A 26,833-nucleotide genomic window follows, 5' to 3' on the forward strand; every position below is an offset into this window, starting at 1 on the left:
ATAACATACAAATATGAATTTTGTGTTTGTTATATGTGAAAGTTGCTCTATTTGTTTTGATCTCGATTAATTTTGATTTGCATCGGGTAGTTCTATTTGAAGTATTTACTTTTTAGTAATAATTATAACTTCTTATTCAGTTTTATATCTGACGCTTAATATTCGATTTGAAAATTCGATTAATTTGAATTCACCTAGAAATGTGAATTATTATTTATTTTCCTAAACCTATTGCCTTTTGGCTATAATCAAAATTGCTTTCTTTATTTGCGTATGAATTGAAGTTATATTCATTAACAATGTATTAAATATTTATATCATTGTTGTAAATTTAGGTGTTATATCAAATTATATACCATTTATTTAAAAAATATACTCTAATAAAAATGTGTTGTTTTCTCAAATAATGACCCAATTAACACCTTATTATCAGAGTTGGATCATCCAGAAGGTCATTTAATTAATAAAAATTATGAAAGAAAAATACTTTCTTTGTTTCATAACAGAAAAATTCATTATATTTCTATTATTTCACACACAAACTTATTTTTTTAAATTAAAATTCCGTAACATTAAAGTCACCTTATATTTATCATTTACATAAAAAATTACTCACTATATTTATGTGATAATTTCTATCACTTAGATAATTGACATGATAATATTTAATTATTTAAATCGCACATCACACGTAAATAAGATAAATTATAACACTTTGTTATAAATTAGTTGTATTTATGATATATAATAGAATAGATTGTAATCTTAAAAGAAAATTATTACAATAAAATTTATTTTAATGAAACATAAAATAAATTTCTACATAGATTTTCAAGTTAATTATCAATACTTATTGGAGTTCTAAAAAAAATGTTTTCGTTTAATTAATTCATATTTGTATTGTGTAAGGAAAAAAGAATTCCAAAATTTCTATACTTTTAAATTTGAATGGAAATATCCGATTAAGGTGTAAGTTCACGCATCATATTATATTTAATTGGTGATATTTATATCTTTACTGATATTCAAGAAAATAATACGAAGTGACATTTTAATTTTTCAAATCAAATTAGATTCTTAATATTCTCTTAAAACTTTTTATCAAAGGTATACCATTATAAGAAAAAATGACATTCATTTATTCATGCAAAAGAAAATAATAATATTTGATACCGACCTCTTTATAAACGTGAAATAATCTCATTTACTTATATAAAAGTCGATTTTCTTTAGCTTTGTTTCGATTCTTATATATATCTTGTTGGAGAAATAATAAAATTATATCTAATCTATAAACTATGGGTATAAATCGTCAAATAAATCATAAATTGTTACGTTAAGATATAGCTACACTATAATATAATTTACAGTTCGTAGACACGAGATACATCGTGCACTCGACTATTTAAATTGGAGGGAAAATATACAAAATACCAAAATGCATAGTAGTAGAATCAAGAATCAAACACCCACAAAGTTCAAAAATTCCCAAATCACATAATCCACAAAACCCTAATGAAATCTGAGGCAAAATTGATTTGATTTTAGTTTTTAATTTCAATGGCAGTGGATACCAATTTGGCTTCATTGTTTGAGAAGTTGAAGTTGGAAGATCCGTATGTGCAACCTACACAATGGGAATCAATTCCTTCAGAAAGTGGCTTTTCTTCTTCTTTGGATACTAATCGGTTTTCCCATGTTCAATATTCAACTTCGGCTGTTTCTGTGAGGACCCTTTTTAAGTTTTCGTTTTTTTTGTTTTCGATGATTTTGCCATATTGGAAATGTAGTAGATTAACTGTGAGTTGTATAGCTGGTGGGTTGTTTTATACTTATATATTGCTTTAGTTAATTTTTTTTTTGGGTAAGTGTGCTTTGAAAATTTCCATTTTTCCTTGAGTTTCGGTTGAATTATGTGCTTCTTTGGTGTTTCTGTGAGGACCCTTTTCAGCTTTTGACTCTTTACTTTTGTTTTATTTATGATATTTGCATATCTGCAATGTACTAGATTAAATGCGAGTTGTATAGCTGATGGGCTGTTTTATACTTGTGTATTGATATAACATAAGAGGAATGTAACATGGGTACTTCTTAAGGATCGCCTGTCCTAATACTACCTGGCTCAATCACGTTTAACTTTGTAGCTATGATGGCATGTGGTGCATTAATGCTGATATGTGCATCTTGTGGTGCCAAATTGAAATTTTAGAAAAAGCTTGGCTGTCATTTAGCAACAAATTGCTGCTCCATGTTTAGAAGAGCGTTGTCTATGCTTCTCTTTTGCCTTTTAATATATAGACTAGATTCTGGTAGACCGCTTCAAATAGATCATGATATATTGAAGAGGAAGAAGAACTGCATATATTAAAAAGAAAATTCAAAACATTTTGATAAAATTTAAGTATATGTATGTGTCAAATTTGTTCTGGAAACTACTTATAAGGGGGAGGGGAGGTGACGACCCCCCCCCCCTGCTCTATATTTCTCAGTACCATTGACTGTTCCAAACTTTTAAAAAGTTCAAGCAATTCAAAAATGTGAAATTTGATTCAATAAGAGTTTCTTCAAAGAATACTTTTACAGCCTAGTTTTGTGCTAATTTTTTCTGTTTAGGGTGCTCGCTTTCCTTATATGTCGTAGGTCTGTGACTTATGTACACACCTTTTTGCCGCTTTAGTTACATGTCTGCTGAACATTTTTTACCTATTAAAAACACCTGTTTCAAATTGCACGGACTTAATTTGCAAGGTTAATTGAGAAATGAGGATTCACATCCAGTTACAAGATTATAATTTGCAATATTTGTTGTTATTTCAATTAATTTGAAGGCTAAAACTAAGGGGAGGTTGGGAAATTTGGTGCAATATGGCACTTAACAGAAAGGTGAATTTTGTTTCTTCTTATAGTTTGGATTTTCCTAAGTTCTGAAGTTGCAATGGCTGTAACTGATAAATGTTTCAATTGCAACAGTTTAAAGTTAAATGGTTAAGTGTGACTTTCAAATATTTTGCTGGTTCTACTGTAATTCACCTTTTCTGTTGTTAATTAAGCAAGAAAATGGGAGTGGCAATTTACCAGTCTGAGTGCCTAATGTACAACCTATGAAACTGCTTTGTACTTGTGTGTTGCTGGGACAGGTTTTGTTTGGTCATGTTATTTTGACCTTTTTATAGTTTTCCTTGCACTTCTACTTTTTCTTGGGACAAGAAAGAGAGTTGCATTATCTTTACCTATTATTTTTTTCATTCACCCTTTTAGGAGTCTAGCTTGGTGAGGCTGGCATTGGATGCTCTGCAAGGTGTAGAATCAGCTCTGATATCTATTCAAAAGCTCTCTGCATTGTTTTGTTTTGACTCAGCTGATAGATCCTTCCATCATATCCCAAATTTGTGGACACGGACTTCAAGCACCCTTGCTTTGGGAAATTTACTTAAATCCATTGGGCATTTTGGCTGCCTCATTTTCCTTCTTCACAAATTTGTCAATCATTTTACATGTTTAAGTCTAGCTAGAAATGAGGATGAAGTTCAAAAATATGATGCCGGTGATGGTGTGGGATGCCGAATGAGCAATCATACACTTGTTAATCAGGCCTTTGCAGTTTCTGTGGCAAAAATTTTAGATGGGTATACCTCCTCTCTCAATACACTATATGCTTCTGTCAACTTGAGGCGTCGCTTGAAGGCTAAGGGTGGAGGCTGTTTTACTAGTGTTGGGCATGGTGAAATCACATTGCTAGAGGCTTATCTGCACTCTGCAGGACTAAGAACTCAGATGGATGTGCTTGGTAATATCTGCAATATGAGTGATCTAGCTCTTAGATACTCTGTATTATCTCTTGAAGAAATAAGTGCCAAAGCATTCTTAGAGTTCAATAAATTCCCCATAAGTGGTGCTCTGCTCACTTTCTTGTACACACAACTAAAGGTTAGTATTCATCAACTCTATACTTGTTTGATCTGGTACTTTGCTGTTCCATGAATATTTAGTTTGTGCACGGTAGCGAGTCACACGAGGTATTTGATTATCACGTTGATGAAATGCTTCCTGGATTACATGATGCATATTTATTTTATTTCATATATGAGGAGGAAAGCAGCTAGTTATGAGTAGGCATGTACCAAAAAGCAAAGCAGTAATACTTGGGGAAGGAGACATGCCCATACACTTAACTGCGGCTTGAGTGAAAGTGAGCCTGTTTTCACATTCATGTTGCCACCTGGAAATGCTACTGAATATCCAAAATTGATAATATGATTCTGCTAAGAGATGTTTGTAAGTAGGAAAGAAAATTTTGGCACTCTGATTGGAACTTATGTAACTTTAGGTATTATACTACAACTTTTGATATAGTCTGAATGATATAGTCACTGATTTTTGTTATTACAATAATATATATAATACTAAGTGTTACTTCGTTCACCATTGTGGAAAAAGAGTTCCATTTTTGGTGCAACAAGTTGTTGGATTTTATTGATTTTAGATTTTTGATATAAGAGATTAAAAAGGTGTCTCTTTTGCTTATTATTGGTAGTGCTTCTTGGCTTTTTGTTGCTAGGTGGCTAATCCGGCCCATTGCACTCTCCTGAAGTTCTTGTTTCTACGTTCATGGGAACCCTACAGTGGATTTATTAGATCATGGATTTTTGAAGGTAGCATTACTGATCCTTTTACTGAGTTCATCGTGGAAAATATGAAAGAGCAACCTGTTCATGAGCCGGGTAACATTGGAATCTCTAATGACTTCCCATTTGCAAGTGTTAGGGTAATGCTATCTGTCATTTAGAGTTATACTTTCTTTCTAATGCTGATACATTTATTGTGACTACTTTTTATCATCTGCTACTCAATATCTCAGGTGCGAGAGGGAGTTTTGCCTTTGTTTCTGGAGGATTGTTTGCGTCCCCTTTTCCGAGCAGGTCAACAGCTTCAAATAATAATGAAGTTACTTGAGTTCTGTAGTACTTCTGGACCATTTAACGGTATTCACGAAGAGTTCCTTCCTGGAATCCATGGGTTTTCAAGTGAATTCCCAAGCTTCAGATCTTCCTTGTTATTTGAGAAAGGAGCTATTGAGACGATGGTAGTTTCAAGAAACAGTTATTACCAAAGGATGCTGGAGAAAATTGACAACGTTTTTACCAAGTCAAAATTCAGATTTCGGGAGGTAATTTCATATTAGAGGCCACAATTCCAAATTCTTCTTGCTTATAAAGTTCTTGCTGTCATCCTGTATTTACAGCTGTAGAACCATGAAATAAGTTTCTTGTGTTCCTGCTTTTCAGCTGTCGGTTCCATGAAATAATTTTCCAGGATAACTAAGCTATGTTGTATAAATGCTAATTGCTTGTGCTGTTTTTCTTTTAAGAAAGTCTGATCTTACTGTGATTGTTTATCCTATTTAAGATTTCCTAATGAAATGTATCCAGTGTGGGAACACAGACTTTTACTTCTTCTGGCCACTTTTGACTTGAGGTCGTTACTGCGGTTATTCTGGTTTATTTGTTATGATTGGAGATGCAATTTGAGATTAAATAACCTAGTACTTAATTTGTTGTGGGTTCGTCAAACATAGTCTGCATGGCTGCTTTACTTATAGTAATACCCAACTATCAGTGAGAAGATTCAAGGAAGAGTTCTTTTGCCTCCTGAAAATACTGCACTGGTATAGTTTCAAGGAAGAGTTCTTTTGACTCAAAACAACTGCACTAGACACATTGGAAAACAAGATCCATATATGTGATATCTAGTAGTTGGGAATTAGTTTTATCTTGTTAGGACATTGATTTTGGACCTATTACTTTTCCTAAGAGTACTTTGGAGTTTGGCCTTATCATAGGTTTATATGCTAGTAATATACAGAACTTTTGTTGTTGTTGTTATTATTATTGTTATTGTTATTATTATTATTATATTATTATTATTATTATTATTATTGTTATTGTTGTTGTAGTTGTTTTGTATGATGATGATTTGAGGTGAGTTTAAATGGAGAAACTTGGTCATTGAGGAGTCATATAGGCAACCAATCTCAACTTGTTTGGGACTTGGACATAATTATTGTAAAATTACCGATGAAAGGTGATAAATCTCTTCTAAAATATATCAAGTTTTTCTCTTCTCCACCCCAAATGGTGATGGTTTTGAAACACTTGTTTGACACTCTAGCTTGGTCCAACTTATTTAATTCTTTCTAAATCTGTCTTCTGCCTTGGAAAATGTGGACATGGAGTATTTTGTTTCAAAAGTTCAGATTGTGATCTATTATTAATGAAGCAGAATGTCCATTGATAGCTTGGTATTAGTTTGCCAGATTTTGTTTGTTCATAGCTTCATGAGTACCAAGTCTAGATTCATTCGACTTGGTTGAAGATAAGAAATATATAGGATAAAAATGAGATATTGGACTCAACTTCATCTGCAGTTTATGTACAGAACTTTCACTTCATGTCAAGCAGCACTTTTTTTGATGTTACTAAGCTCTTGACTTCTCGATTTCACATCATTGTATTGTACGCACCCAAGGGTGTGACCTAGTGGTCAATGAAGTGGGTTGAAAACCATAAAGTCTCTAGTTCAAATCCTAGTAGAGACAAGAACACCAGGTGATTTCTTCCCGTCTGTCCTAGCCTTGATGGACAGAGTTACATAATATTTGTTACTAGTGGGAGGTGACAATTATCTCGTGGAATTAGTCGTTGAGTGTTCAAGCTCGCCGGGGACCATGGTTATAAAAAAAATCATTGTATGATTTCCCAACAACAAAATATGATTGAAGTTAAAGCAAAATTCTCCCTTTATTGTAAATCATTCTCTAAGATGATATGTTTATTGTAGGATTAGGAGTGGATGCATTTTTTTTTTCTTAAAAGTGTGTTTGGAGGAAAGTTTTTGGGGAGAGCAAGGGAAAGTAAGAAAATGGACAAAAAGTCGAGTTCTTATTGGGCAGAAATAGAGGGGAAAAGCCTTCTTTGGCGAAATCTGTGATGCCAAAAACAGACCTTGAAATTCTTAACTTGAAAGAATTGCACATATATGTACATTACAGTCAATGGTCGACTACCATATGTTTCCTTTTTTCTTTAGATCAAACCCCAAATAAATTTTGATCCATTTTTCTTGTTTCCTCTTTTATCCCCCCTTTTCTGCATGGTTTCTTTTTCTCTCTACCTTTTTTTGCTTTTGATTTAGACCATCCATTCTTCTATATCATTAATTTTCGCTGTAGATGATTTCGAAGTCCAGCTTTCATGGATGGAAAGAAGTGAACACCAGAGATCCAGTAAAAAGGTCTTGACAAACCCTCAGCAGAAGTGTTACATCTCCTTTTCCCTCGTGTATATCTAATGTACTAATAGGTGAGAAATGAAATAGATGATATTAAAATACAAAGACAGGAGAAGAAATGAGATAGCTAAAACAAAGAATGCGCTAGATAATGGACAGTACTACAGATAAGACATGGTTTCTACCGCCAGATGTATTAGTTTTTGTTTACACATTCCTGAAGTTAACTGTTAGAGGTGCCATTTCTGCATTTGTGGAGTACCTATGATTTTGATACGTATCCCTTGTTGACAAAATCCTTTGATATTTTTATGAAGCATCAAGCAATCTATTGCATTCAGGGGTCGTTTGGTTGGGAACAAGTTATCCCAGAATTAATTATCCTGGGATAACTTATCCCACTATTTATATGGATAAACTTATCCCATCACTATGTTATAAATGGTGGGATAAGTTATCCCAAACATGAAAACCAAATATGACAATCAAATTTTATCTCAGGACTAACTTTTTATCCCAAGACTATTTATTCTTATCCCTCACACCAAACGACCTCTTAGAGTTAAAACAAGGTTAATCTTTAATTGCTCCTTTTAACCCTTTCATGTGTTACATAAGTTTTCTATTTCCCAGATATCTCTGCAAGGCATGCAACCTAGATATGCAAACCATGCCAGGAATTTAAACTCTCCTGTAGAGTTTTCAACTAATGACAACTTGGAAACATGTTCAACTGATACTGGAGAGCAAACTTTGTAAGTGTGCCAGTTTATATGCTTCATTGCTTGTCCTCGTGTGCTTTCTCATTTGTGCCTCCATCCAAGACTGTCTATAATCTAATTTTTTGGTAGTTGCTTATCTACTACATATCCTACCATTCTTTCTCTATAGCTCTTTTTTAGATGATAAAGTTCTTTCTCTATAGCTCCCTTGTGCTTTGTATATAGAGGAAAAATTGCATGATCTGAAGTATGAAATTTTGTAAAGAATAAGTAAATAAATAAAGTATCTACTCTTCAACAATTTAAGCTTTTAAGTGAGTCTGTTTACCAATTCAATATGGTATTTAAGTAAGCTGAGTCTCATCACACTCTTCATAAAATAAGCTTCCACTTGCTCGCTCAATGAAAAAGAATCTCCACTGCACCCGAGTGTATGTGTTGAAGGACCAAAATAAAAAGTAAAAATATCCCTTTTTGACGGTGTGGACTCTTAATTGAAAAGGTTTACCCAGTCCAACAAGGTGTTGATTTATATTCAGTCCCATATTGGTCCAAAGAGGTCTGTAAAGATTTGGGCCACTCCATTCCGTTGTCTGTTCAGATCTTTTCACATGGTATTGAGACAACATTTAGAAAGCCCATTCTAAGATTCATAAGTCCGCATCAAAGTCCAAGTGTTAATCCTAAAATCAGGTTGCACGTGCAGGAGGGTCTTGAGTCACGTAAGTCCACATCAGGTTTATTAGGGGCATCTGTTAGGGGCTTATAAACTGCCTTAGTATTTTGAGTGGATACTTTTTACATTAAGTAATTTCATTGAACTCTTTTGTTTAGTTCTAGAGCTGCATACTTGAGTCCTTTCTTTCCACTCATAGTTGAAGCTGATCTGAACATTTCTATTTTCTTGTTTAAGTCCTTTCCTGTTACTAAAGAGTATCCTACCTGATTTTTTAGGCCTCACAACACCATGGAAGCTGAAGTTAGCACAGACAGTGATTTTTCTTGTACTGAAGATCTCCTGGAATCATCTGAATGTTCATGGGAAGAAAATTCAGAGGAGCAAAGCGATTTTGATCTGTCGAGAAAAGCCCCTGGCAATGATGTGGAGTTGGAACCAGATTATTTATCTGCTTTAAGTTTTACTTATGATGGTCTTCTACAGAAGCAGAAGTTTCCGCAATGTGAGACTTCATGCTCTGCAGAATATGTTTCATATGAAACATGGAAAAGAATGGAAATATCATGTTTTTCCACGGATGTTAGTAACAGTGAAAGAGCTGCATGTGACAGCTCTCTGCCCTGTAGAAGTGAGGAAAAAAATATGCTGCAGACACTTGATAACCAGTTTACTAACAGTTTCCAAAATACATCCTGGCTGCCTGATTGCTTTCCAGGAGATCTTCTGAATAATGATGGGAGGAGCTCTAAGACTACATGGTTGCATGCAGTTGAGATTGAGCCGGAAATAAGTAGTAGTAGCATTGGTGGCCAGTTGAATTTAGACTTTGGTGTTTCAGTTCTACCTCAAGATCCTTCACTTCCTGAGGCTTATGAAAAGGATCAACATCCAAATAAAGCTTGTAACTTTTTAAGTTCAACAAATTTGCCATCATGGCAGCTGAAGCATCACTTCAACTTTTTCAGCATGAACCCAATTTTGACTAAAAACTCTCTTAACCTAAAGAGGGAGTCTGAACAAATGTGCTCAAGAGATTCTAGAGAACCTTATCCTTTTTTTGATTTTACATGTATAAAGGATCCTTGCCAGGTGTATATAGAAAAGTTTTCTGCCAGTTCTAGGGATCAGTTAGGAGCTGGGAATTCTGTTTTCACTAGCACAGCAGCTACTTCTGCCATTCTTACTAGTCGTCAACATAACTTAAAAGATTACTCCGATGAGAACTTGGAGAACAAGGCAAAGCCGTGTCATACTTGTTCCCCTGTAAGTTCAAAGGTCCACTATGACAACGTCTCATCATTGGAAAACGTTGCTGGTGGGAGTGGTTGGGAGAGACTGCTTGCTAATTCTAGCAAGATTCTTAGTACAACTGCCAGATATCCAAAGACTAGTTTGGTGACAGTTCTTGAGATGCCACTGGATCATATTATCAAAAAGTGCCTGTTGGAAGAGATTTTGCTTCAGTATCCTTATGTACTCTAGATGCATGAAATAGAGCTTATCAACACTTGAAGTTAACTGTCCTTTATATTCCTTACTTGTTTATGCTCTAGTAACGTGGGGTTCCAAATGTTACTCTCATTCCTGATTAGAAAAGAATTCCATTTACGTTTTTCTGACTACTTAGCATATTATATTAAAATCAACCTAGGTTACATTAAGAAGTGACAAATTAATGAAATAGGTACAAACTTATATTACTGTGACCTATAGTGCTAAAATTTTATTCAACAACCAGCGTTCATCTATATAGTTGACATGATACTTGATAAAGCCTGAGTATCTAGAATTTTGAAGTAGGAAACTTTTTTAGACTTCTTTGATTTACGCACTCTCAGATGATGGGTTTTCATGAATAATCAGTTAGTTCCAGGTCAGTGAAGTATTTGAGTTGCAGGGTTTTCATGAATACTCAGTTCCAGGTCAGTGAAGTATTTGAGTTGCAGGGCTTATGTTCCATAGCGGGATGTAGTTCTATAGAACCAATTTCCTTCTCCAAGTTTGTCACAGTTATCATTGTCTTCTCGCTTTGACATCTATCATCTGTTTAGTTCTCTTATTTTTCTCCTTCGACTCCTCAACTTTGATATTGTTTTCAGCTGGTTTAGACCTGTGAAAGTTGTATTTTCATCTCTCTCTAATTTTGTGAAGAGTATTTTTAGAAAAGAAACGATTGTTTTGCTTAGATTTTATTTGTTAATAACCACCATCCTCACAATGTTCTCTAAGTAACCTTTACCTGTTGGGGAGCATGCAGTCAAAGGCCTTCATGGTGGCCTCTCATTTTTCCTTAACATTTCTAGATACAAATATTTGAGCAAATTGACTATAAAATTACTTGAAGAAGGTTTTAGTTTGCAAGAACATTTGCTAGCACTAAGGAGGTACCATTTTATGGAATTAGCAGATTGGGCACATCTGTTTGTCAGCTCTCTCCAGCATCATGTATGTTATTCTACCACTTGATAGTTTGTTCTTTTACCTTCTTTTTCTTGATTTGTGGTATATCTTCAAAACAGAAATGGCACACCATAGAGGCTGAAAAGAGAATATCAGAAATTCAGGGCATTCTTGAGTTGTCAGTTCAGAGATCTTCTTGTGAAGGAGACCCTTACAAGGACCGTTTGTATGTCTATGTGAAAGGGAGTAGTATGACAAACATCTCAGTTTCGGCTAGAGGAACATTTTATGGTAGGATCTGCATGCCACGTTCTATTTTTTCTCTCCATCACTGTTTCTCTTAATATCTGTATACATGGTTCATTGTCCTCTATAAGCATTTTGGTTTAGTTTTTAGAACTATACTACTCTTGGCAGGAATCTACTCCTTTGATTTTTTGGGTTTGGGTTACCGAGTAGATTGGCCACTCAACGTCATATTGTCTCCTGGAGCATTAAGAATATACTCGGATATCTTTAGTTTTCTGATGCAAGTCAAGCTTGCTGTTTTCTCTTTAAGTGATGTATGGCGCTCATTGAAGGTACTGATTTGATATTGGTGCCATATTTTTGTATTGCATCATGCATATATGTGTTATGTGTAGATTGTATCTATCTATTGTCTTTGCTTAATCCTTCTTTTTTTCTTTTCTTTACGGATTCCTATCCCTGCATATTTATGATTTAACATAATCTGGAAACTTATCTATACCTAGTTTGTTGAACTTAAAGCAAGTTCAGTCCTGTTTGGGCTTGACTGGCTGAAACAGTTACCTAATGCTGAAATTATCCCGTGCGACCATGGAAACTCCTATTTCATTTCTTCTTGTCATTAGCGTACACAGGTTGAGACAGGGATATCCCCATTTTTTTTGTCAAATGCCTAGTGAATGCATTCATTATAGAGCCCACAGATTAATGATCGAATCTATGTTGTATGAAGGAATGAAGCTGGGCTTATTTGTCTTTGTTAGTTTTAAGTGTTGGAAATTGTGGTTCAGTCACTTTATACCACTTAATAGGAATTATTTCCTTCGATTTGCCTGTTCTGTTTGCTTCTAGTGGTCACCATCTCAGTTTAGTTAGTTTCTGAAGGATTTGATTATGAAGGTTTTCAATCGAGTAGATGTATTTCCAAGAAATGTATTGCTCTACCTTACCCCTTCTTTATCGTGCTGATAGTATCTAACAAGTAAACTGAAGATGCGTATTTACATTAATTTCTCCCCAAAGCCAAAAAAAGAGATTACTCTACACACAAAAATCACAGCTGCAATTTGAAAAGTTGGCTTAACCAAATTATTGTACATAAATGATGCTTCAAGTCACCTAATAATTTTGATATGTTGTCCTTGTGAACAAGTAAACTGAAGATGCATGTTTACATTCGTTTCTTCCCAAAACCAAAAAAAAAAGAGATTACTCTGCACACAAAATCACAGCTGCAATTTTAGAAGTTGGCTTAACCAAATTATTGTACATAAATGATGCTTTAAGTGACCTAATATTTTTGATATGGTGTCCTTGTGAACAGGATCTTTCTCAATTGAACAAGAAGAATCAACATTCTGTGTTTGATAATGCAGAACCAAAGCAATTGTCCATCTTAACTGAAATGAGGTTCTTTCACATTTTAATGATTGTTATCTTCTTTCTATCTGGCTATCTTGATATCATCTGACTCTAGGCATGTCCGTTAACTGTATTTGAAAGAGACATATTGTTCAAGGAATAACCACAAGACATTACACACTTTTGTTTCTAACATGTTTTTTTGCATGTTTCTCTCTCTTACACGCGCTCAGATGTGTGAAAATGTTTATTTATTAAGAGGTTGTGTACTATTATTTACGCAGAAAGATGCTAGCTTTTCCTGAGCTTGTTCCAAGTTGAGATATTTTAGATGTAAGTATAGAGTTTCTTTTGATAGAAACCTAATAAGCATGGTCAGTGCACACCATTCATTTCTTGGTTAGTTTGGAAACACAACTGAGAACTAGGTAGTCTGTGCCTAATCACTTGCTGGGTCGCAATCACACTCCATGCTAAATGCAAATTAAAGATTTTTGAGCCACAAGGAAATTAGGAAATAAGAATTCATGTCCCTTCAACACACCATTGAAGCATTTTGTTCCTCCAATATGCCATTGAAGTGTCTAGTCTTATCATCACACTTATCTCAAGTACTCCAACTAAGCCCTTTCAGCATCACAAAAACACTAAGGTATCATCAACGAATAAAAGACGTGACACCCTCAAAATACCTTGCTCCCCTACTGCGGCAGAAAACCCCATCACGTAGCTTCCCACCACAACATCCATCATCCTAATCAACGCTTTTATTACTAGAGTGAGTGAACAACATAGGTGATAGTGGGTCTTCCTGTCTCACTCCTTTTGAACTACCAAAGAAACCACATGTTTACCATTCATAAGGACCAAGTACCTGACTGCTGGGATGCAAAATCTGATCCACTCCCTCCCCTTTGCACCAAGAACCATTTTTAGCATAATAAAATCGAGAAACTCCCAATTTACTTTTAGAATGTTACAGTTGTATATAAAATATAGTGTCGACGTTGGAAGAAACTAGAAAGTAAATGTTTAAACCATGCATAAAAGCTCCTAGACTTATGACACTTGTCTCATGCATGCTTCAACTCTTATGTCTCAATATATATTTATCCCATGATTTTCTGCTTGAATCATGTATGCTACACGTGCCGAGTCTTGTCATTCCTTTTATGATTAGAGTTTTAATTTCTGCTGTTTTACTTACATGTTTCTGAATTTCATTCCAGGCACCAGCTTAATCATTTTGTGTCAACATTGGAACAATATGTACAATCACAACTATCTCATGTGTCCTGGTGCAGGTTCATGCATTCTCTTAAGGATAAGGTTAGGAGCACCTTGTATCTAGGTTTTAATGATTTTCCCCTTCATTTGCTGTTTGGTTTGATTATCAGCTTTTCACCAGTCTTAATCTTGTGATCTACTGAATTTCGGTACCCTATGGTATGCTCTACAATAATGTTGTTTTAGAATGGTTTCAAGCTCTTATATCTTATGCTTTGCATGCCCAACATGTGAACCTATATGGATGGACTAATTAGCTGTGGAAAATCAATAAAATTTTGCTGTTGTCTTTTTGGTTTTAACTGATAAGTATCTTTTTACTTTGTAACCCCCCACCACCTCACCCCACGTCCCCACCCCACCCCACACACACCTTTTTTTTTCTTTAAAAAAAAATAAACTCCTGGTAGTGTAGTCTTGGTTGTAGGACTTCGCCAGTTGAGTTGGCCTCTTCAACATGGTGTTGGTCAATAATTAAATATTAATTTTGAGATATAGCATCCATGAATTTGTGAAGGCTTGTAAGTTTGAAAGCTTCATGAACATATATATATATATATATATATATATATATATCATCTTCTGGTAGTTAATTTAGAAGTTAAATGAGCATATTGACCAATCCTTGTGAATGTGCTTCCATCCCTTTTTCTATGACTGGGTCACTCATTCAGAACTTACCATACAGAAGTGTCAAGTTCTCATTTTATTTGTCAAGCAATGCAAGCTGTATTTTTTCTTTCTGCAGAAACACAGTTCTGCTTTTATTTTCTTGGTGATATATTTTCTAATATGTCTCTCTGGCTCAAATAGGTTTTAAGCCCTTAATGTATCATTATTTAAGGATTAGGTGCTTGCTGCTGATAGTAATTCTACATAATTCAAAAAAACACTTATTAATTCGATTCTGAGATTTCTGTCATTTTGACATTGTTCAAGATGTTACTGCACACTTGTGATACAATCTTTGGTCATCAGGTCAAAGATATGATGGATCTTCATTCTGCACATATGGCATATCTGAACGACTCCCTGCACATGTAAGATGAACTTCTGGTCACTTTTCTTATTCTCTCTCTCACACACAAACAGGGTATGTACTATTGAAATATGGATATTTGGTGCTTAATTTTGTAACACAACACTCTGGGATATAATCATCAAGTTGTTGCACTATAGATTTGTCATTTTACCACAGTTTTAAGCTAATGGAAGAAAAGGGAATTATGACCTGTGATTGAGTAGGAGTCCCGGTGGGTATAACATGATGTGACCAGTGTAAATGACAGTTAGCAGTGACCTCGAGAATATCAGGTGACTATTTGTGCATGAGGGGGGAGGGAGGGTGCAGAGAGTGGAATCTGGAGTGTATTTACATTTCACTTGATCATTTTTGGTTGAGAAATTGAACTCTGTTTGTAGTTCTCCACTTCTGTGATTAATGAGGATGAAAAGGATGGACAAGGGTATCACATTTTGTGTTCTTCTACTTTAGTATGAAAAAGTTGTCAGACTTTTCTAATATTTCCACTTTTCTTTTTTAAGAAGCTCAAATTTTCTTTTGGCTAATGTATCTTTATTTCGTATAACTAAATTATAAATGGAGAAGAAAAAGTACATCTGAAGCTGAACAGCACTAACTGGTTTTGTTATGATATATTGTCTTTTATCTTCTACAGAGACCCTATGTACTCCTCTAGTAGCAGGACACGTAGACTACTAGATTATACTTGTAACCTTTCTTTTGTCCAATTGTTCCAATTAAATGAGCAACCCAGTTAAAATGGAGTGAACAACAATATATAGCGAGACAACACGTATATTGTTGTTGGGTATAAATGAAAAGAAAAGTAGTCTCTAGATAAAGACTATCTGACAGATTGTTACTGAACTACTCCTTCTGTCCCAAAGCTTCTGTTTTGACCTCCTAAAGTTAATATAATCAAAGTAAGTTTGGTATAGATATGTGTAGTAGGGAACTATAAACCCTAAAAAATGGTAGTGCACCCTCCTCCACACACACACACATACTAAAAGAATAAAAATAAAAATAAAGAAAACAGGTTTAAGTTTATACTGCTAAAGTGAGTCCCCATAAATTGAAGGTTTTCCAGTTGTCATAGAATTGACTGAGAGTTTAGAATGTTTTGCTCGTGACCGTGACCTATTTTAGACACAAGTCCCTAACTTCACTTTTCAGTTTTGTCAATGATAATTAAATTTTTTCGGTCTGATGTATTTACGATTGTTTTCAATATGAATTCTGCAGATGTTTCTTGTCAGAGGAAACTCAACATATTGCCAGCATTATACGGAGTATCTTGCAATCTGCGGTGGATTTTCGATCTTGTCTGAAAGGAGACATTTCTCAGGTAATAGTTGTATTCATAAACAACACAAAGGTAGTGCTGGAGGTCCTTTAGAAGTGACGGAAAAAGCCAAAAGAATTAGCCCTATGCTAATCTTAGGGACAATGAAATCTAGTAAAGTTTCTGCCTCTTCTGCATATTCCTTTTGAGACCCACATTGAAATACAAGATACAGTCTAACTAAATCTTTGACTGGTTTTTGCTTCTCTTTTAAACCTCTGGAGTTCCTGGCTCTCCAAAATCACCCACTAGATACAAGATGGAATCGTGTACCACCAGATATTTCTTGCTTTGTCCAGCCCCTGCCTATACCAACAACTCAAAAGATCCTGTGTATTCCTAGGCATAGACCATTTGATACCAGCAAAATTGAGAAATAGCTGCCATAGCTTGTTGGTATTAGGATATTGCAAAGACAAGATGATTGATGGTTTCTGCCGATGCCTGCATAAGTAACTTCGGGTACATTAAGTATCCCCTCTTGTTTGGAGATTATCAATAGTTAAGCAAACCTACTTTCCATCAATAGATGTGCAACCTTGAGAAATTTCCAAGAACTTGTAGAAATCATACTCTGCATTTCCAATGATTCATATTTGTTCTAAAACAGAGGATCTAATACAGCTCTGTCAAAGTATCGATGTGTAACCCTGACAACTTCCCAAAAACTTAAAGATTTCACATACTCTTTCGCATTCCCAATCATTTACATTTCTTCTAAATGGACATCTAATACAAGTTCTTTCAAACAGTAAAATGTATGTACAAATTTCAGCAACTGTTCTCGTGCCTTGCATGCATCTTGATTATTTTGTCTTGGGGGAATGACATATATGGATTTGAATCAAGTTACTGTGGAAAAGCTGTATTTTACCTCTTCCGAGAGGGTGAAGATAAGGAATCGAGTTCAAAATAAATATCTGATGTTTGCAGGTGCTTAACATGAGGAAATCATTTTCGAAGAACATCAAAGAGTTGTATCTATGTTATGTTAAGTCACCCAAACATGGAGAATTCGGGCTGTCGAGTTTCTGGGAGCGTCTGAATTATAACGACCATTATTCAGAAGTTATTGGTAAACAAATGGGACACCAGGTCTTTCTAGTCTAAAACCACCCATACAGAAGGATACTGTAAGCAGGAGATCATTTTGTTTCAGGATGGACCTTGGTTATGATCATGGGGTCAGATTTTCCACAAGCAATAGCATTGATCTTGACATTTCATGTGGCACATTTTGTTCAAAGGTACACTCAAGCACGCGAGCACAGCACATATACATTAAACGTCACGCATGTCTATTAGGATCCTCAGAAGTGGTCATCTACTCCAGGTGGATTATCAGGCAATCCTATGTTGTTCATATAGACTTGCAACTTTTTGGTTGTAACATTATAGTATATGCCATTTAGGTTTCAATGAGGTGATTCTTTATGCTTTTTGTAAGTTTGGCATGTTATACATATTTATATGTAGTATATGTAGAACAAGTAAATTTAGCATTTGTTGATAACTCAGGTGAAATGTAAAAGTAACTTCTTGTCGTTCACTATTTTTTTATGATCAAGGCAAGTGGTTTCTGTTGTATTTGGTTTGCAACCTCTCTACCTCGTAAATATTGAGGTAAGATCTGTGTATATTCTACTTTTCTCTGTGGAATTACACGAAGTATGTTATTGTTGACTAGAAAATTTTTGCATCGGATTTAGGTTACTTTTTTTTCTGCCCAACTTGCTTGAAATTGAGGCGTAACTCTTTTGGGATTTACATCATCAATATTCAACTAATTTAAATTTATATCGCGATCAACATCTAATGAAATTCTATCCGTCCCATTACAACCTTTAGTGGTGAAGTCGTCTCTTTTATAATTTACTAATAATTTTCAATTTTACAATTGAAGTTAGTTGTCTCTTCCCTTCTTAGTTTCTTTATTTATAATTTATGTCCCTAAGTATGCATATAGATAAATTATTTAGATTCAAATAATTGACTAAGTATGCATATAGATAAATTATTTAGATTCAAATAATTGAAGACACTAGATAATCGTCACTATTTTAATATTAAAGTGACTGTCCGAACCATTATCTATAAACTATTATTTACAAAATCATATCTAACTATGACTTCTTCAGATCCCATTTAAATATTTTTTGAACATGTACAAAAAGTACGTTAACATTGATGTGTGAACATACTAATAGTGATATTAACAATAAAGCTATTCGGCGAAGGTGGAACTTAGAAGTAATTTTCGGGCTGGACAAGATAAGGGGGACACGAGATGATTCAGATATGTGAACAGAAGATGCACAAAAATTTCTAATAACGAGGTGTGAGAGAGAGGTAGAGGAAGAGAAAAGAAGTTTTGGGAAAAGGTGATTAGATAGAACGTGACATACATGCAACTTATCGAGGACATGATCTTATATAGAACAACGTAGATTCTTGATTCTTCTTTCAGTAGTGGTAGCTCTCAGCTTAGAAAGTAGAAAAAAGACAAGATTTTTGATAAAGGGTCTGTGTGAAGTCAACTGCTATTACATTAATGGATGAAAGACAAAAAAAGGTGAGTTTGGTTTTGGCAGTTAATGGAGAGAGGTTTGAGTTGCCATGTGTTGATCCTTCTACAACTTTGCTTCACTTCTTGCGCTCTGAGACTTGTTTCAAGAGTCCAAAGCTTGGTTGTGGTGAAGGTAATTTTCCTATGTTTTTTTACCACTCTATTACATGTATACTACAGTATATGTTTTCTTGATAAATGTGCTGTCCGCCGTCTGGATCAGTTTGCTCGCACTTTGGCTAATTATGCAAATACCTACTTATTAAGCAAGGTTTGGACAGATAGAATGAAATTCTGTTGTGTTTTTGCGTTTGATGATTTGAACCTGAGACCTCATGGTTCGTAATACACCTAGTGTATACTATATGTTTTGTTTTGGCTATGTTGCTTGGACTCTACAAAACTGGTGACAGGTGTGTGTTGGATACTTCAAAAATTAATGCGTTTTTTGAGGATCTGACACAGGTGCGACCACTTTTATGGAGTGTCTGAGCAACAAAGTGTTTAGGTGCTGATACATAAGGAATGTTAAAAGCTGTGGATTTACTTAAAATTGGTGTTCTTATGCAAATCTTCATTTTGCTTTGATTATGTGCTTTTCATGGACATTGATGACTTCTGATGTACTTTTCTTGTTTACCAGTGATCCTGCAGAATGTTTAGAAAACTTATTAGGAACTCCTTTTTGAGGTTTTTAGGCTTCTGTGCTTAAATCTGTACTCTTAAGTGACAGTCTAAGGGTGCGGTGGGACGGTAAAGATTCTTTCACTCTTATCCGGAGGTCTTGAGTTAAGTACAAAGGGCTATAGTGGACTAATCAGGCCATCGGATTCCAGATGTTTGAAGGTTTTCAGGCAATAAAATCAGTCATTTACATGAATTGGTTTCTCTTAAAATGGAGTTTTTAGTTTCATAGTGAACTACTTTATGGTATCAATCACCATACGTTACTGATTTACATACTCGGCGATCTTCTGAAGTTCTCCTGTTTCAACATTGATTACATGTTAAATGAGATGTTTTATTCTGTGGAATTCCTTTTTTCTTCATAAGTCTTTTAGAGAGGTAACAATTCTTCATCTGATTTTTTATGTATTTGTAACAAAATTCTGTATTTTGCTTCAGAAAGAACATAACTTATCTGTATTGTTACAGGTGGTTGTGGGGCTTGTGTTGTTCTGGTCTCGAAGTATGAACCCAATATTAAAAAGGTCGAAGATTTTAGCGTGAGTTCGTGCCTTACACTTCTTTGCAGTTTAAATGGTTGTTCAATTACTACAAGTGAAGGCCTTGGGAACACCAGAGATGGTTTTCACTCTATTCATGAAAGGTTTGCCGGTTTCCATGCTTCTCAATGCGGCTTTTGCACTCCTGGCATGTGTATGTCATTTTTTTCAGCTCTCGTCAATGCCGATAAAGGAAACAAACCCGATCCTCCACCAGGATTCTCTAAGCTTACTTCGTCTGAAGCTGAAAAGGCCATAGCAGGGAACCTTTGTCGATGCACTGGATACCGGCCTATTGCTGATGCCTGCAAGAGTTTTGCTGCTGACGTTGATATCGAGGATTTGGGGTTCAATTCTTTTTGGAAAAAAGGAGATTCCAAGGAAGTAAAAGTAAGTAAGTTACCTCCCTATGATCCAACCAAGAATTTCAGTACGTATCCCGAGTTCTTGAAAAGTGAATCTGCCACGAATTCAGAATCCTCAAGGAGGTACCCTTGGTACAGTCCTGTTTCCATTGAGGAGCTACGGAGCTTGTTGAACTCCAATGTGATGGAAAATGGTGCAAGCTTCAAACTTCTCGTTGGGAATACCGGCACAGGTTATTATAAGGAAACTCAGCGATATGATCATTACATTGATCTCAGGTACATTCCTGAACTCTCAATCATCAAAAGAGATCAGACTGGCATTGAAGTTGGAGCAGCTGTGACTATCTCTAAACTGATTTCATTCTTGAAAGAGGAAAACAAAGTCAATTTGGGTTCATACGGGACGTATGTGTCCCAAAAACTAGCTAATCACATGGAGAAGATTGCTTCACCATTTGTTAGAAACTCGGCTAGTGTGGGGGGAAATTTGGTTATGGCACAGAAGAATGGTTTTCCTTCAGATATTGCTACATTATTTCTTGGACTTTGTGCTACTGTTAGCTTAATGACCAGTCATGGAGTTGAAAAGCTCACATGGGAGGAGTTATTATCGGGACCACCGCTAGACTTAAGGACTGTGCTTCTAAGTGTTTGCATTCCATTTAAGCAAGATCAAAGTTCTTCAGAAATTCATTCTAAATTTTTGTTTGAAACCTTTCGAACCTCTCCACGACCTCATGGGAGTGCATTGGCATATATAAATGCCGCTTTCCAGGCTGATGTTTCTGTCTGCCAGAAGAGCCTCTTGATAAACAATATACAGTTGGCGTTCGGTGCTTATGGTACAAAACATGCAACAAGGGCTAAAAAGGTAGAGGAATATCTAACCGGGAAGATATTAAATATACATGTTTTATATGAAGCACTTAAATTAGTCAAACTAGCAGTGGTACCAGAAGATGGCACTTTACACCCCGAGTACAGATCAAGCTTGGCCGTCAGTTATGTTTATGAGTTTCTTCATCCCTTCACTGATGTTCATTCTGCTATTTCTGGTGGTTTACTCAACGGAATTAGTGACATCTTGGTTGAGGAACTTCCCGAAAGTTGTAATGATGGTTGCATTAGTCAGGAGAGAGAAAAAACACTATTGTCTTCTGCAAAGCAAGTCGTGGAATTAAGCAACGACTACTATCCAGTAGGTGAACCGATGAAGAAGGTTGGAGCTGCCATGCAAGCTTCTGGTTTGTTCTCTCATTTAAATAGTTTATTTCATCTTGTGCATGTTAAGTGAAGGGAAGCCTTGAAGCAATGATAAATTGTTTGCATGTGACCTATAGGTCACGATTCGAGTTGTGGAATCAGCCATGAATTTTTTCATCAGGAGTATTACAATAATTAAGTTTCTAGTTACACCATCTATTGTTCATTTTCTAACATCTTCTTATTATCTCTGTTTCACTTCACCTGATAGCAGATGACCAGAAGCCCATTGCATTAGTTCAAACTTCAAACGTGTTTGTTTATATACTATTTTTCAGGTGAAGCTGTTTATGTAGATGACATTCCTTCACCACCAAACTGCCTGCATGGAGCATTTATCTATAGTACAAAACCATTAGCAGGTGTAAAGGGAATCCAGCTTGAGTCGAATCGATCAACAGATGGAGTCACCACCATTATTACTTCTAAAGATATTCCAAGTGGAGGGGCAAATGTAGGAGTTATTACAATGTCTGATCCCGAGCCCTTATTTGCAGATGATATCGCCCAATGTGCTGGTGATAGAATTGCTCTTGTGGTGAGCACTTCAAGTTTCCGCCTGCTGTGTTAGGTTTATGAAACATTAATTTCTCATGCATTTTAATCCAAAGCTATTTTGAACAATTTCTTTGTGTTGTTGAAACATTATAGGTTGCTGACAATCAGAGGTCTGCTGATGTGGCTGCAAGAACAGCCCTCGTTGAATACGACACTGAAAACATATATTCTCCCATTTTAACCGTTGAGGAAGCTGTTGAGAAATCTAGCTTTTTCCAAGTCCCGCCATTTTTTAATCCAAAACATGTTGGTGATTTCTCAAAAGGAATGTCTGAAGCTGATCACAAGATTCTCTCCGCTGAGGTACTTACAACTTCTCTACTGTTTCATTCATTTGCTAAAGTTTCAAATATGATACTCATTGGTTATTTTCATAATCATTTCCAGATAAGACTCGGTTCGGAGTACTATTTTTATATGGAGACACAGACTGTCCTTGCAATTCCAGATGAAGACAACTGCATGGTTGTTTATACTTCAAGCCAGTGCCCTGAAAACATGCATCATGTTATTGCCAGTTGTCTTGGTGTTCCCCAACACAATATCCGCGTAATTACAAGAAGGGTTGGAGGTGGCTTTGGGGGAAAGGGAGTCAGATCAATGCCTGTGAGTATTTCATACAGAAATAGTAATGATAACAATTCTCGGAAATCTGATGTTAAAGTTTATGCATGATTTTAGGTATCCACTGCCTGTGCGTTAGCAGCATACAAGTTAAGACGGCCTGTCAGGATATGTGTCAACCGGAACACTGACATGATAATGACAGGAGGACGACACCCAATGAAAGTAACATACAGTGTAAGATACAAATCTAGCGGAAAGATCACAGCATTACATCTAGATATATTGATAAATGCCGGGATCTCGGAAGATGTAAGCCCCATTGTACCATCAAATGTGATAAAAGCACTAAAAAAATATGATTGGGGTGCCTTATCTTTCAATGTAAAACTGTGCAAGACGAATCTTTCCAGCAAATCAGCTATGCGGGCCCCTGGTGAAGTGCAAGGATCTTATATAGCCGAAGCTATAATGGAGCACGTTGCAGGTTTACTCTCGATGGAGGTGGACTCAGTCAGAAACAAAAATTTCCATACATTTGAAAGCCTTAATTTATTCTATGGTAACATTGTAGCAGAAGGAGAATATACATTGCCTAGTATCATGGATAAGTTGGCAGTGTCCTCGAGCTTTTTCCAACGAAGCAAGATGATAGAACAGTTCAACCAGAATAACACATGGAAGAAAAGAGGTATTTCTCGAGTGCCAATCGTGTATGAAGTCATGCAAAGACCAACCTCAGGAAAAGTCAGTATTCTGCAAGATGGATCGATCGTAGTAGAGGTTGGAGGGATTGAAATTGGCCAAGGGCTATTTACAAAGGTTAGACAGATGACTGCATATGCTCTTGGTTTAATTGATAGTAGTTGGGCCGAAGACCTCGTGGAGAGAGTTCGAGTCATACAAGCAGACACCTTGAGCTTAGTGCAAGCCGGGTTTACAGCTGGAAGCACTACATCAGAAACAAGCTGTGAAGCTGTTAGACTTTGCTGTGATACCTTGGTTGGAAGACTGACCCCTTTGAAGAAACAGCTGCAGGAACAAAATGGCTCTGTTGATTGGCCAATGCTGATTCACCAGGTTCGTTTTCCAACTATATTATAATAAACAGAGAAAAAACTAGAGAAACATTAGAATACATCGGTATTTATACACAAGATAAATATTCTAAACTTAATGTAAATCCTACAAATTCTGTGCATAATGTTCTACAGCTAAAGCTATACAATATTTTACACTTCTTAAATATCTCTTTGCATATATTCTTAACCAAATGTTCTATCTAGAATATCTCTTGCATATTTACCATCTCGAGAATATCTTAATGTAGATCATACAAAATATTCCATGAATGTTCACCATACTAACATGTATAATCACCTTCTCATTTTTTTCGACATTTCAACTCTGGAAGTCATGGGGTCACTTCACAATGAAATTTTTAGTCTTGAATTCAATTTGAAGATCATAACAAAGTAGTAACTAACTGCTTGTATATTATTTGGAACGGTAAGTGAACTAATTGTATGTGTTAAATGTCTGAGCTTGTACTTGTCTCCCACTCTCCTCTTATTTTGCAGGCACAAACGCAATCAGTAAGCTTAGCTGCAAATTCTTATTATGTACCAGAATTCGGTTCCAGGAGTTATTTGAACTTTGGCGCTGCTGTCAGTGAGGTAACTTCTTGTTTCTGTCTGTTCTTCTGGTTCCCTCATCCATGTTACGGTAACGTTCCCCGCTTCAGTCTGCTTCATGGTTTATCAATTTTCAATATATATGAGTGACAATACTCGGCAGGGAGCTCTGATTGTGGAATACTCCCTCCGTTTCAATTTGTTTGTCTGATTTGACTTGACACAGAAGTAAAGAACTTTTGAATCTTGTGGTCTTAAACATGTCACGCGGAAAATTGGAACAAAAGAGCTAACAAGAAAGAAAAGAGACATTCGTGTTTAAACGGACTAAAAAGAAAAATAAGAGAAAGAAATTGAAACGGAGGGAGTATTTTACAGCCAATATATCTTCTGCAGCACCTTCATTAGGCTAAGTAATAATAAAGCTCTTTTGCAGGTGGAGATTAATATTCTGACTGGAGAGACTGCCATTTTGCAATCGGATATCATTTATGACTGCGGGCAAAGCTTGAATCCAGCCGTTGATTTGGGACAGGTTCTTCCCTTCGTCGTAGCTTATACATTGAGAAATGCATCATTCATGTGATCTGTTCTTCCATATCGTTCATAAATTTGAGATTGCTTTTCTTTTCCTTTGCTGCAGATTGAAGGGGCTTTTGTACAGGGAATCGGATTTTTCATGCACGAAGAATATCTTACAAACAAAGACGGGTTAATGGTCTCGAATAGCACTTGGACATACAAGATCCCAACTATGACACCATACCTCAGAATTTCAATGTTCATGTGATAAACAGTGGACATAACGAAAGACGTGTTCTCTCGTCTAAAGGTATTATTCTTTTTTCATTTGTCTTGCTTATAACTGTGAACATCATGAACTCAGAAACTTCAAATTCTGGATTTGCCTTTATTCATACAAACCGTTGAATCTTAACTTGATTACTCTTTTTACAGCGTCTGGTGAACCGCCGCTGCTTCTGGCAGCTTCAGTCCACTGTGCAGCAAGAGCAGCCGTTAAAGCAGCACGCGAACAGCTCAAACTATGGGGCAAGCTTGACGGGTCTGTTTCAGAATTCTATCTAGACGTCCCCGCCATATTACCCATTGTGAAGACACAGTGTGGCCTGGATTATGTGGAAAAATACTTGGAAACTTTGCTGGCTCAGAAATCTAACTAAAAGTGCTTCAACATGCATCTCAAATGATACTGAACTATGTTGCTCGGACTCTCCAACATATTGCATCTGCTGTGTCGGTTTCTAAAAAATGCACTATTTTTGGACGACCTAACATACATTTGGGGGTATTATTGAAAAGTCCGAGCAACATAGATAATGAATACTTGTTTTAATGTATATCCTAAAGAATCTGAACTGTTCTGTTTAAAGAAAATGTGTGAGTTAAAGTTACTTTGTTATTTTGTCTATATCAACCTCAGTGTAAATTTAGATTGTATATATAGCAATAAAATGATATTGTATTAACTGAACTATAGTTGACTAATAGAGAAATATTATTCCGATCGTACATTTGTCCAGTTTGGAAAATCAAGAGATAGTTTATTATATTATACTTATTTTTAATTTTACTAGTTTCTGCATATCTGCATTGCACGTGTGTTCCGTGAGAATTTACATAGATTTATTGGAATAATTAAAATTTTATGAAAACATGTTCTGAGTAATTAAATGCAATAATTACACATATATCTTTAAAATATGACAAAAATATAATGTTTAAAATCAAGTTCTTTTAACCAACCAACGGTAAGTTTTGACTTTTGATTAGTAGTAGCAAACTTTCATTAAAGCTACAAATGACTTGTCATTCAGAAATTCATACAAAATTAAATTTAAGATTGAAATATAAAAAAATACAATATATTCATCCTTCGTAAGACTTTACTCATCATATCATATCATCATATCATATATATTATTATAAGCATGAAGCTCTAAAGTGTAAAGTTGAATTACTATTTTGCCCCTATACTAAATTAAAAAGTAATAAAATATCTAATTAATTAAATATTAAATATGCTTAACTCTAAAGTGAAAAGTTGAATTACCATTTTGACCTTGTACTAAATTGAAATTTGATTAATAACATTTAATTAGTTAATTTAAATATTAAATTGTCTCATTTTAATAATAAAAATATTAATAACTTTTGTACTTCCTTAGATTAATTTCTAATTAAAATATCTAATTTAATAATATTTATCATTTATTATCTATATGTATATTTAATTTAATCTCCGTCATATCATATAATAAGCATCATAATAATAATAATA

At 35.3% G+C, this 26,833-nt stretch overlaps 1 protein-coding gene and 1 pseudogene across 1 annotated transcript; both read left to right on the forward strand.

The window, feature by feature from the left end:
- Positions 1-1,353: 1,353 nt before the first annotated feature.
- Positions 1,354-17,942, forward strand: LOC107002872. Its single transcript, XM_015201064.2, has 14 exons — positions 1,354-1,725; positions 3,259-3,927; positions 4,559-4,765; positions 4,859-5,167; positions 7,921-8,042; positions 8,964-10,151; positions 10,992-11,133; positions 11,208-11,379; positions 11,506-11,669; positions 12,662-12,747; positions 13,929-14,028; positions 14,965-15,026; positions 16,256-16,358; positions 17,289-17,942. The coding sequence occupies exons 1-14, from the start codon at positions 1,561-1,563 to the stop codon at positions 17,463-17,465; spliced, it is 3,666 nt and encodes a 1,221-aa protein (XP_015056550.1). The 5' UTR covers positions 1,354-1,560; the 3' UTR covers positions 17,466-17,942.
- A 614-nt stretch (positions 17,943-18,556) lies between these two features.
- On the forward strand, positions 18,557-26,053 carry LOC107003457 (annotated as a pseudogene).
- The last annotated feature ends 780 nt before the right edge of the window (positions 26,054-26,833 follow it).

This window comes from Solanum pennellii, chromosome 11, assembly GCF_001406875.1.
Source record: "Solanum pennellii chromosome 11, SPENNV200".
Taxonomy (NCBI): domain Eukaryota; kingdom Viridiplantae; phylum Streptophyta; class Magnoliopsida; order Solanales; family Solanaceae; genus Solanum; species Solanum pennellii.